The following is a 13,686-nucleotide window of genomic DNA, read 5'->3' as shown; positions in this document are numbered from 1 at the left end:
ACAGTGCACAGTCAAGGTCAAAAGAGAGGAAAACCTCAGGTGCTGGAAACAGAGTAGAAGGGGATAGTCTCCTGGGTTTTCAGCTGAGGGACAGCAGCCTAAGGGGCTTCAGGCAGTAGGGGTGGAGACGAGAGCTCTAACTTCCACATGGGGGCCCTCGACTGTGCAAAGAGAGTAGAAAGTAATACCACTGCCTAAATCAGAGACCTTCAATGAATCAATGCGTCTGTGAAAAGGAGACTAGAAAAAACTGTCCATCAAAGTGAAAAAAGTACAAGAAAACTCGCCATCTGTTTGAAGCTCTGAGTGAGAAATTAAAACCCCAATGAGTATGGAAGTCTAAATGTTTACTATTCAAATGGTGTGGTAATTACAGTAAAAACTTTGCGTACAAAAACTGGTAAGTGGAAGCACCTGGAACCAGGGCAGGAGCCCACTGTAGCCCGGTGTGCTTGGGAGCCTGGTGGGTTTTAGGGGGAGAACAGCTCTGCTGAAGACTAGCTCATAATCAAAAGTTACGAGTGTCAAAGGAAGTAATCCACCATGAGAGTCAACACACAACAAACAGAAGAATTCGAATTCCAAGAAGTAAGGTGGCGGGGAGGGGCAGGGCGGAGAATAATCCAAAAGCCTGTTAGGTTTGAAATTATTAAATGTATAAAAGTTTTAGAAATCATAACAGAAGAGTAGGACATTATGATTAAAAAAAGGTAGAACTTTAAGAGAGCTGGATGAATGTCACAATTAAATAGATTAAATCCTAAAGCTAAATATTACTAATGAAAGAATAAATGAACTGGAAAATAGATCTGTGGGAACCATCTAACTCCATGACAGAGAGAGAAAGGAATGGAAAATGTTAAAACAAAATTAATAATATAACCTAGAGGATAGAATGAGAAGGACCAGAATATTTGAAACAAAATTTTCAGGAGGAAAAAAAAAAAGATAGAGTTATTATGTGTCCTTAGGGAGTCGAAAATTCGTGTGACGTCACTACACACCTTATTAGAATGACTAAAATCCCCAACACCGACAACACTAGTCAATTCTAGTGAGGACGTGAGCAACAGGAACTCATTATTTAGCGATAAAAAGAAATGAGCTATCAAGCCATGGGAAGACATAGAGGGACCTCAAATGCATCTTATTAAGTGAAAGAAGCCCGTCTGAAAGGCTACATACTGAATGGTTTGAGCTATATGATGTTCTGTAAAAGGCAAAACTGTAGAAAGTTGAAAAGATCAGGGGTTGGCAGGGGTTGGGATGGGGGATGGGGAGATGGATAGATGGACACATGATTTTTAGGGCAGTGAAAACAACTCTATATAATACTGTAACGATGGATACATGTCGTTAAGTATTCAGCAAAACCACGGAAATTTACAACAGGAAGTGAACCCTAATGTAAACTATGAACTTCCGTTAGTAACAATGTATCAAGGTTGGTTCCTGAATTGTAAAAAATGTACCGCAATGCCAGATGTTAAAAGGGAACGGAGATGGAAAAAACGAGAAAACTCTGTACTTTCTGCTCAGCTTTTTTGTAAATCGAAAACTACTTTAAAAGATAAAGTCTATTAATTTTAAAAAAAGATAGGTTGGGGAGAGTTAATATTCAGAGCAACAATGGATGAGATTTTTCCAGAATTAAAGTTATGAGTCATCATATTGAAGAATCACACTGAGTTCAGAGCAGACCAAATAAAACAAATTCACGCCTGGATTCCACACCAAAGACAACACGAAATTCTCAGAAGCAATTAGAGAGAAAATACAGATTGCGTGGAAGTAATGACCATTAGAGTACTAGCTGACTTCTCAATCTAGATCAGAACAAAACTCAATAATGTCTTCAAAAGGTCAAGGAAAAATAATCGTCAACTTCGATTTCTGTGTTCAGCCAAATCGTTTAAGACTGAGAACAGACAAAAAGCAATACACACTAATTTCACAAAACTTAGAAGAGAAGGCAATGTGAGAGCAATAATTGTGATTAGCCTCTTCAAAAGAGAATCAAATAAACATTGGAGTATGTCCTTTATTTTTCTCTGCATGTCTCTTATGTCTTAGTATATATATATATAACACACACTATAGTCATACTTTTCACTGAACATTATATGCATCTCCCCTGATTTTCACTGTCTTTGAAGGATAATTTTTAAAGGCTGAATCATAGTCTAAGTGTCATAGTTTAGTGAATTGCTAGACAGTTAGTATAATTGCTAGACATTCATATCAGAGAACTTCCTCCTAAATGGCAAATGGACAAATGTGCATAAAAGAGAGACGAATTCATGCTAAGCATGCTGACATTTTTTTCCATTGAAAACCCCACCTGCTTCTGCTTCTTCTTCCTCCTATTTTTTTTTTTTTTTTTTTGCTGAGGAAGATTGGCCCTGAGCTAACATCTGCACCAATTGTCCTCTATTTTGTACATGGGATGCCATCACAGCACAGCTTGATGAGCGGTATTTATGTCTGCACCTGGCATCTGAACCAGTGAACCCTGAGCTGCCAAAGCACAGTGCACGAACTTAACTGCTACACCACTGGGCCGGCCCCCACCTGCTTCTTTCATTGCCTACTGAAGTTGGGAGGTGTTGAGATGGCAAGGGGCCATTCGGAGCCCATTGGGATGTCTCTTTTCAATCTATGTTTTGTGCCTAAGTGTGCTGCTTGTAGGTGACTGGGGGTTCTAAAGAAAGAAGAAAAAGGAAACTAATATACTTGAGGACCACTGTGTGTCAGGCACTGTGCTGGGCACTGTCTTTACAACAATCCTGTGAAGGCTATTATTTATGAGATCTTACCATGAGTCAGGTGCTCATCTAGGAATTTTGCATACTAAAGTGCATTTGATCCTCACCAGAACTCTAGGAAGCATGCACTACTGTTACATCCATTGCGCAGAGAGGGTAACTGTGGCTCTGAGGTCACACAGCTGGTAACGGATGAAGTCACGGCTGGAACGCAAGTCTTTTCACCGTAGCATGCTGCAGTTTATCCCGTGTTCTGTTCCAGGCTTGTGTGGGTGTTGGGGATAGGGATAAAGAGAAGCAGAGAGGGCAGAACATACTGATAATGACCCAAAAAACAAAACAGGAACTGTGCCAACCCTCTCCACATGCTCTCATTTCACCCTCCTGCAATGATATTAGGGAGGTGTTATTACCATCATTATCTTTACTCAACAAGTGAGTGAAGGCAGACCAGGAGAGCTCAGTAACTTGCCTTACTGTTAGACAGTTATAAGTCACATACGTCTGTCCCAAACCCAGTGGTATCTGCCCCAGTGTGCATGCCCTGCTCCTCATGCCTGTGGATCTTGTCGTCTGTCCAGGTGAGATGGAGGAGCTGGAGACACTGTGGCTCACGGGGATCTGCCACAACGAGAAGAACGAGGTGATGAGCAGTCAGCTGGACATCGACAACATGGCGGGCGTGTTCTACATGCTGGCGGCCGCCATGGCGCTCAGCCTCATCACCTTCATTTGGGAGCATCTCTTCTACTGGAAGCTGCGCTTCTGCTTCACGGGCGTGTGCTCCGACCGGCCTGGGCTGCTCTTCTCCATCAGCAGGGTCAGTACCCCTGGCGGCTTCTTCCTCATGGGGCCGGCAGGGCCAGACAAACACGGGGCTTCCCGAGAATCAGGGAGTCTTGACTCCTTGGATGGGGGAGGGGGTCCTGTACATCCTCCTGTCACTCAGCAGCCGTTCTGGGGCTTGTCAGAAGGGGGTCCAGATTCTGTGCGTTCATAACCCAGAGACTGCAAACCTACATGACTGTGGAAGCCAGAGAGGAAAGGTAAGTGGCTAACGCAGGCTGAGCATGAGAAAAATAGCACAAATGAGATGAAAAATAGCAACTGAACCTGGATGTCAAGGTGAGGGAACCACAGTGAATGCTGGGAACTATGACAAATTGCATAATTGTTCCCACACCCACAGGGGGCAGTCATCCTCAACTCCTGCCCAGTATTGTCTTCTGGGAAGGCAGGGCCAGTCTTATCAGGTCTTCTAGTTTTTAAAAGAGAAAGTGGTCATCTGATTAGATGCGAAACCTTTTGGTTTTTAAATATTAGTAACTAAATCCATTAAAAGCCAGAAAAAACCCAAAACACTCCATGGGCCAAACACGGCCAGTCTGTGGCCTCCATCACTAGCACCCAGATGTGCCATACAACACTGCTAAAATTCCTCTGTGGGATGTCACAACTTGTGCATTCATTCCAGCAGAACACGCACCAAGAAACAAAATCTATATACAATGCTACGTTGTGTGTATATACGCATCTAACAAACCACAAGAGCATGTGTAATGCACCAGAGCCTGAAATGGAACACAGATGTGAAGAACCATGAGAAAATGCACACACATCAAACAGAAAACAAAAATATCCATTCAACCCAATGTAAACTACAGCACAGAAGATGCGTGCTATAGTGAGCTCACACGCTATCCAGGAAAATCTCTCCTCCGGCTGCACGATATGGCATGTGTAGGTTGCCATCAAAAGATACATGTGACATAATTCATCAATAATGAGAACAATTAGGGGAAATGCTGAGGTTTGTGGAGCACATATATGTGCCAGGCACCATATAAGGACTTTTCTTCATCTCATTTAACCTACAAACCAGCTCTATGAGGTGGGGACTGTTATTAGCCCCAGATTACAGATGGGGAGATTGAAAGTTATGAGGTTAGGGGAATTACCCAAAACCACATAGCTTTGCTGGAGCCAGGATTTGAATCTAGAGCACATGGTACCACACTCTTACACCAGCAACAAGCATCAAATATAAGCAATACAAAAGATTCGATGCAATTCATACTACCCCACATGTATGTGCGTGCAACTCACATAATACATATTTATATATTTAACACAATCTAGTCATTTACTTGCATCATGATAAAAGCACATACATACGTTGTTCACTCATCTTCCAACACAGCATAACATTATCTAACTATCTGGCAATCAATCATCTATCTATCCATCCATCCATCTATCCTCTCATCTATTTATCTACCTATCTCTCCCATTTCCTCACCTTGGAGTTTTTTTCACTCTGAAAACATTTAACAAATTAGGATTTGAAACATGGTGAAAAATATTTGGTTAAAACCATCTAATTTTATATGCTTATGTTTATTGGGAAAGCTAAATATTCATTTTAAAAGGAATGTGTGTAATCTTGGCATTTGATGATTTTTAAGAACGTTGGAGATTATGTAGGTACACATTAACTTAATGAGGAGGATTTATTTTCTCCATTCAGTAACACCCTAAACTTGGATTCTGTGCAAATACGTACTTCCTAATTAGCTTGATGGCATCTAAACACGCAGATTGCTTAAAAATAACATGCATGCATACAGCTAGGTATTATGCCAACTTTAAGCTAATTCTCTCCACCAATTACTAAAGGCTTTCCATGTCCAGGTCATTCTGGGATTATCGTGAGCAAAGGCACGCTGTTGCTTTTACTTGTAATTACTGCTTGTTTTTAGAAAAGCATTGCCTCTGTTTGAGATACCGTTAAGCAAGCCAAGATGATAGGATTGGCATGACGAGAAATGAACTGAGTCCTTCACTCCCGTCCCAAGCATCTTGAGGGGCCTGAGTGGAGGGGGCGCTGAGCAGACAGGAGCAGGCGTTGTGCTGTGGCTTGACAGGCTGGTAGTTCACTTCAGCCTCCTGTCCCTAGGACACTGCAGGGACTTCTGTGCCCCTTGAGGACTCCCAGCCACCATCATTCCTGTATCCTCAAAGGCTGCAGGGAGCCCTACTTGAGCACTGACCATCCTTCTCCCCAGATAAAATTTGTCTTTTAAAATAAATGCAGTCCGATATGTGTGAATAGAAAGATCTCCCACTTAATGGTACGTTCTTGCCTCTCTCATGTATAGGGGAGCTCAGAATAGACTCACCCTCTGACGCTGTGTACAGCAGGGCTTCTGGGTTGCTAAAAAATGTCCTTCCTTTCTGGTCAAGGCCACCACCCACCTCTACAGCTTGTCTGATGTGCATATTCACACATATGCCACCTTCCACATATGCTTACTTACACAGCACAGAGAACACACGTGGAAAAAGAGTATCTTCATTGTGAGCACACAATCATTTTCATTAACAAACCTGCAGTGGGAATTTCCCAGCGAAGAACCTGCTTTCCTACAAATGCAGGACCACAGTTACACACTGAATTATGCTTAGTGTGTGAGCAAGGGCCTGGGCCACCTATGTTTCTGCCATCCTCTCTAATCCTCCCAAGACTTTGTGAGGTTGATATGATCACATGTGTCTTATGGATGAAGAAACTGAGGTCCAAAAGCTTAGAGTGGGTTCACCTTATGTTTCCTTGAAGCAACAGGGCTCTTCTCACTTCGTCTGTCATCCCAGAAGAAGACACAAGAATGGAAAAATTATCTGTGTATGCAGGGCTGGGTGGCATGCGTTAGTCAGTTTCCGAGTTTAGGCTCCTTTCTGAGGGATGTTGATCCAGGATGCTCTGAAATTGACTTCTACCCCAAAGCAGGCTTTTCTGTACATCCACCATATCTCTCAATTACAGTTCTTTCAGCACATGGACCATCCAGCTGATAGACTTACAGCTATTGCTATGCAACAGACACACCCGGCCCTCCTTGTGAGCTCGACATCCTTTGGGATGCTCCTGGATAATGCGAAGCAGATACAAACCTACGATACATGCACTCCTGGCACTGCCAAGGGAGAAGGCCAGGGCTCAAAGAGTCATTTATTGAACACTAGAGCCGAGCTTCTCCCACAGCCCCACCCCTTGTCTTTTACAACTTCCACAAATGTCCCGCCTTGTCTGTGGGATGTTCTTAACTTTTGCTTTCTATCCAAGACACTTTCCCTCTCATGCAGAAAAATATAGTCACTGTCACCAGCAAAAAGAACTACCCCAGTTGTCTCCCGACACGTGAAGAATGGGAGACTAAGCACAGCCAAAGACCAGGGAGATGGAAACCATGGCCGCCTGCCCAGTGGGCTCAGATGGGGGGAGCTTGGAAACAGTGAAAGAAGCTTCTGGCTAACCCACAATTGGGACCAATAGACTAGAAGTCAGATACTGTCTTAGTCCATTCAGGCTGCTCTAACAAAACACTATAGAGTGGGTAGCTTATAAATAACAGAAATTTATCGCTCACAGTTCTGGAGGCTGGAAGTCTGAGATCAAGGTGCCAGGAAAGTCAGGTGAGGGTCCTCTTCTAGGTCATAGACTTCTTGCGTCCTCACGTGGTGGTGGGGGGGGGGGGCAAGAGGGTTCTATGGGGTCTCTTTTATAAGAGCACGAATCCCATTGATGAAGGCTCCATTCTCATGACCTAATCACCTCCCCAAGGCCCCACCTCCAAGTACCATCAACTTTTAGGGTTAGGATTTCAACATACGAATTTGGGGGGGGGGGACACAAACATTTAGACCAGGCAGACATTTTAGAGATCTGGCCCAGGCTCCAAGAAGGACAGCAGAGCCCGTGCCCCGTTGAGGGTGTTCTGAGAGGTCAGGAGCAGAGCAAATTGCCTGGAACGGCACATTGAGTCATCAAGGCTAATTTTATCTGGGCCCACTGGGTGGCTGAGAGGGCATCTTATTTCCACAACTCATAAAATGTAGCTGGAATCTATGAATAATAGAGAGGAGAAAAGAAAGAGAGAACTCTGCAGGGAAGAAAAAAACTCCAGCCCAGGGATTTGGTTCCCCAGGTAGGGTTAGGCTGCCTGTCTAACCAGAAAGCCACAGTGGCTTTCCAGAACAAACCTTCATTGTAAAGGGCAGCATGCATTTTCTTGCAGCTTTGACAGAATGGGCGCTGTGTGCTCATGTTGGTGAGAAAGGATAGAGAGGCGAGGTGACAGCAAAGAAGGGCAGATCAGGAATGACTGAGGAGCTTGTCCAGCTCACGTTTATTGAGCCCCTGTGTCAGGTGCTTTGTTGGCATTATTGTATCTTGCCCTGGTCCCCACCTTAGGAGTCTATGGTTCCCATTTTATAGATGTGGAAGTTGAGGCTGAAAAAGATGTAGTGGCAGGGGCTGGCCCCGTGGCCGAGTGGTTGAGTTCGCGCGCTCCGCTGCAGGCGGCCCAGTGTTTCGTTAGTTCGAATCCTGGGCGCGGACATGGCACTGCTCATCAGACCACGCTGAGGCAGCGTCCCACATGCCACAACTAGAAGAACCCACAACGAAGAATACACAACTATGTACCGGGGGGCTTTGGGGAGAAAAAGGAAAAAATAAAATCTTTAAAAAAAAAAAAAGATGTAGTGGCTTATCCAAGGTCACAGAGCTAATAAAGGATGGAGCTGGGACTCAACGTCCAGTAGCTTCCAGGCCTCTGACTCTTCCCATTATTCTGTAATATGCACCTCCCCTCATCAGCAGCCCATCTAGAAAATGGATCAAGTCAGTTAGAGAATGCCGTCATCAAAACCTGGGATGCAGGCATGGTTGGTCACGTTGACTCCTTCCCATGGCTTCAACTGGCAGGTCAGCACATGGGAATTGCCTTAGCTCTGTCCTGTCGGTTCCTGGGGAAACCAAGGATGGGAGAAAGCAGCCAGCAGCCATCCTCCCATCTCCTGAAACATAATTCAGCTCCCTGACCCCTCCTGCAGGCCTCCTGCATACAGAGAGACAGCGAGCTCATCTCAGCGGGTAGAAGCATATTGCTCTGATGGTGAAGGGGTGGAGGGAAGTTCTCACAACCTTTAGGGGGTAGAGGGGAGCTCATGAGAATTGACAGGGAGCCAGCAAATTCCTGTCAGCCAGCAAAACTTCAGGGGAAAAAAATGTAAAAACCGCTGTTTTCATAATGCTAACAACAGGGAGAAAAGGCACAAATCTTGGCTGATTCAAACATATAGGAGACACACTGATTTTCACCCCTAGTAGCAGAGTCCCCCGAGGTCAGGGTACAAGATTATATTACTAAATTGGGCAGGGAAGGCATAGGTTAGCATGAAAGGCTCAGAGGCGCTGTGCTATGTGAAGTACGTGGTGAGTTTGTATGATTTCGACATCCAGCAGCCCTGGAAGCAACGAGGAGGAGACATTGCTTCCTGGCTGGGTGAACAGCCAACCACACATGACGTAGAGAAGGAGGCTAAAGACAGGGATGCAGGAGGTGGGAAAGGGCATGATGCCAGGTCTCGGCCTCGGGGAGCCTTCGCCACGCAGCCTGGGGTTGAGAGGGGCAGAGAAAGAGCCGCTCAAATGCATAGCTGTGGGCTTTTCTGTTTATTGTTCCTTGAAGGCTGGGGTGGGCATTGTCTTTAGAAAACCCTGGGGACAATGCAGCAGTGCAAATGGGTTGAGGCTGTCACAGTTCTGTGAGCATCCTTGTGGGTGAAGCTTGTCCCCACCATGGGGAACCGATGGAGCCACTATTATCAGAGTCCACAGTTAATCACTCATATTTGCCACTAGTTTATGCCAAAGTCAGCAGCAGCTGCCACCTTCGCTTTACAAACCCCTTCTTGGGCTGGCTCCCTGGGAGGACCAGGTCAAATCCTGCAGCTTTGATCTGATTGTTTCCTTTAGGTACAGCTGCCAAAATCTGGGGGCAGGAGTGGGGGAAGGGGGCCACAAATGGCAATGTCACTGGTTCTCCTTTGTCTCCTATGGCAGCACGAGTCAAGATCTCTTCCCTTGGGTTACTTCTAAGTAAAAGTAAATAGCTATTTTTAAGAAAGGAAGAAGATGGAATGGAAAGTAAGAGACCTATAGACGGGGCTGCTTATATCTGAGCTCCCCAGGAGTCCCGAAGTCACTCAGTTCCTGGATGGATTTAAATGCAGCATCGCTGTGTCATCGGGACTCTCCACTGTTCTTAGTAACTAAAACCCGACTCTAACTATGTTGAACAAACTCACACACAAAGAATGTATTAGTGGGGTAAGTGGAAAGTCCAAAAGGGTGGTCCAGGGGTTCGAACCATGTCATGCCTCTCCATCCCCTGTACTCTGCCTTTTTCTATGATGGCTTCATTCTCAGGGTAATGTCCCCACGCGGTGGCAGGGACAGTCTGCTGCACCTGCTCCTTGCATCCCAGCATCTACTCTACCCTTCCAAAAGTGTCTGAGTGGTCACACGTGCATTTCATGCCTATGCTTAGACTAATCAGAAAGGATGCTCTGATTCACCTGTTTGAGCAGGATCTCATACCTTGATTGACAGCTTCAGTGTGTGGGTAGAGGGAATTCCCTAAAAGAATTAATAATCGGTGGTCCTTTTGTGCCAACTTAGTTTGTCAGTACCTGACTCTCTGATATCCAGACTCCAGTGATGATCCTGGGAAAGTTTAATAAAAGTGTGAGTTAGTGACCTGGGTATTGGGAGGTCAATTAGATATCCTTGTATGCCAATTTGGAAGCGTCAAGACCCTGATAGTTACAAGAGCATCAGTTGATGCCTTTTCTCAAACTCCGTGTATAACTATGTGTCAGATAATCTGGTGCCAGAGAGACAAGACAAGCCTGATGCTTTGCCACCGGTCTCATACATTTAAGAAACATCATTGGAATTCCGACTGGATTTCACTCTTTCTCCAGGGCTCCTACAAGAAGCACATATCTCACCTTTGCAGGTAAAGTTCAGCTGTGAAGTGGTTTCCTATGCATGCTGCTGCTGATGGTGTTTTATGTGACTTCCCACAGGGCATTTACAGCTGCATTCATGGAGTGCACATCGAAGAAAAGAAGAAATCTCCGGACTTCAATCTGACTGGATCCCAGAGCAACATGTTGAAACTCCTGCGGTCAGCCAAAAACATTTCCAACATGTCCAACGTGAACTCCTCAAGAATGGATTCCCCCAAAAGAGCTGCTGACTTCATCCAAAGAGGGTCCCTCATCATGGACATGGTTTCCGATAAGGGAAATATGATATATTCAGACAACAGGTCCTTTCAGGGGAAAGACAGCATTTTTGGGGACAATATGAATGAACTCCAAACATTTGTGGCCAACAGACACAAAGATAACCTCAATAACTATGTGTTCCAGGGGCAGCACCCTCTGACTCTCAATGAGTCCAACCCCAACACGGTGGAGGTGGCCGTGAGCACAGAATCCAAAGGGAATTCCAGGCCCCGGCAGCTTTGGAAGAAATCCATGGAATCTCTACGCCAAGACTCGCTGACCCAGAACCCCGTCTCCCAGAGGGATGAGGGACCAGTGGAAAATAGGACCCACACCCTAAAGAGTCCTAGGTACCTTCCAGAAGATGTGGCCCACTCGGACATTTCAGAAACTTCGAGTCGGACCACGTGTCACAGGGAACCTGACAACAATAAGAACCACAAAACCAAGGACAACTTCAAGAGATCTGTGGCCTCCAAATACCCCAAGGACTGCAGCGAGGTCGAGCGCTCCTACCTGAAAACCAAAGCGAGCTCCCCCAGGGACAAGATCTACACCATTGACGGCGAGAAGGAGCCCAGCTTCCACTTAGATCCTCCCCAGTTCGTTGAAAACATGACGCTTCCTGAGAATGTGGACTTCCCAGATCCCTACCAGGACCACAATGAAAACTTCCGCAAGGGGGACTCCACACTCCCGTTGAACAGGAACTCCCTGCACAACGAAGACGGGCTTCCCAACAATGACCAGTATAAGCTCTACTCCAAGCACTTCAGCTTGAAAGACAAGAGCTCCCCTCACAGCGAGGGCAGCGACCGCTACCGGCAGAACTCCACGCACTGCAGGAGCTGCCTCTCCAACCTGCCCACCTATTCAGGCCATTTCACCATGAGGTCCCCCTTCAAGTGCGACGCCTGCCTACGGATGGGGAACCTCTATGACATTGATGAAGACCAGATGCTTCAGGAGACAGGGAACCCAGCCACCCAGGAGGAAGTCTACCAGCAGGACTGGGCGCAGAACAACGCCCTCCAGTTCCAAAAGAACAAGCTAAGGATTAGCCGTCAGCATTCCTACGATAACATTCTCGACAAACCTAGGGAGATCGACCTTAGCAGGCCTTCTCGGAGCATAAGCCTCAAGGACAGGGAACGGCTCCTGGAGGGAAATTTGTATGGGAGTCTCTTCAGTGTCCCCTCAAACAAACTCTCGGGGAACAAAAGCTCCCTCTTCCCCCAGGGTCTGGAGGACAGCAAACGGAGCCAGTCTCTCTTGCCGGACCACGCCTCCAATAACCCTTTCCTCCACTCCTATGGGGATGACCAACGCTTAGTCATTGGGAGGTGCCCCTCAGACCCTTACAAACACTCGTTGCCATCCCAGGCAGTGAATGACAGCTATCTTCGATCGTCCTTGAGGTCAACGGCATCATACTGTTCCAGGGACAGTAGAGGCCACAGCGATGTGTATATTTCCGAGCATGTTATGCCTTATGCTGCAAATAAGAATAATATGTACTCTGCCCCCAGGGTTTTGAATTCCTGCAGCAATAGACGCGTGTACAAGAAAATGCCTAGTATCGAATCTGATGTTTAAAACCTTCCATTAATGTTTTATCTATAGGGAAACATACGTAAAGGCCAACCTTCTGGAGGGTAAATGTCGGATGTCCAATAGTGCCCTGCAAAGAGGAAGAGGATTTAGGAAGGTATTTTTTTTGTTGGTTCTTTTGCACATGGCTCCATGCCATAGTCTTCCACTCAAGGAATCTTGTGAGGTGTGTGCTGAGCACAGCGGATACCAGATAGGTGAGTCCTTAACCAAAAAAAATAAATAAATAAAAGGGCAAGTCTCCCGGACATGCCTGCTAGGTATGTTGGCAATAATGATGCATTGGATGCCAATGGTGATGTTATGATTTCCTATATTCCAAATTCCATTAAGACCAGCCCGCCATGTAATTTCCTCATCAGAAACACCTAACGGTTTCTCTAATACAGAATAAGCAATATGGTATGCATGTAACTCTGACACAGACAAAATAAAACCGTTGAGAATGCATCTGCACCGTAGCGAGATTGACATGTGCAAGAGATTAGGAAGTTTGGCTTTGTAACCATTTCAGCTTTATTGTTCTGCCTTCCGTCACAGCCCAGACCCAACCCCAGAACTCCAGGCTCCCCCAAAGAATAGTAAGTGAGTGTGTTCGTGGTAACTCTGCTATCCTCATTCTAGTCCCTTTCCAAGACATAGCTGAAGTCAAAGGCCGGAAGGGCCCTCAGGCAGAGAGCTACAAGCATCTCTTTGGATGTCGATTTGTGTGTTTCACAGACACTCTCTCACCCTCGGCTTTGATGGTCTTGTTCAGAGCTGCATAAACTAACACATTTATGTCTTCGATATCTAAGTGTGGATCTTCTGTCTATGACACAGCGGCCGTTGTAGTCTATGCCGAAGACTCTGGTGTATGTAAGTTTTCGTTCCTCCCTCTGGTGATGACTCAGGGTTGTATAGTATCTGTTACCCCTCCCCTCCCAGGTAACCATAACTCATTCAGTCCCTGAACAGCCATGGTGGTGTCTCCTTAACTGTGTGTTGCTGTGCCCAGAGTTGTTAATGTGGTGGCATGCACCAGCAGCCATATGTGTACTGTGATCTGTAGGAAGTACAATGCCAGCTGTCTGCTGAAGGCTAGCACGGTTTTAGGTGTGTCTTCCTTAACGTCATGAAGTTCGGTTGGATTCTCGTTTCCACCCAAACCTCCTCAAATCAAAAGCCTTCA

General features: G+C 45.8%; 1 protein-coding gene across 1 annotated transcript in view; it reads left to right on the top strand.

Moving 5' to 3' along the window:
- The window catches only part of GRIN2A (glutamate ionotropic receptor NMDA type subunit 2A), a 359,148-nt gene extending 346,594 nt beyond the window's left edge, over window positions 1-12,554 (top strand). Inside the window, exons 12-13 of the mRNA XM_046668114.1 lie at window positions 3,347-3,585; window positions 10,701-12,554. Of these exons, the coding sequence (XP_046524070.1) occupies window positions 3,347-3,585; window positions 10,701-12,500 (2,039 nt within the window). The 3' untranslated portion in view covers window positions 12,501-12,554. The remainder of the gene's footprint in view (window positions 1-3,346; window positions 3,586-10,700) is intronic.
- The last annotated feature ends 1,132 nt before the right edge of the window (window positions 12,555-13,686 follow it).

This window comes from Equus quagga, chromosome 7 (genome assembly GCF_021613505.1).
Source record: "Equus quagga isolate Etosha38 chromosome 7, UCLA_HA_Equagga_1.0, whole genome shotgun sequence".
Taxonomy (NCBI): Eukaryota; Metazoa; Chordata; class Mammalia; order Perissodactyla; family Equidae; genus Equus; species Equus quagga.
The sequence above is the reverse complement of the archived record's forward strand: the minus strand, read 5'-3'. Positions and strand labels throughout refer to the sequence as shown.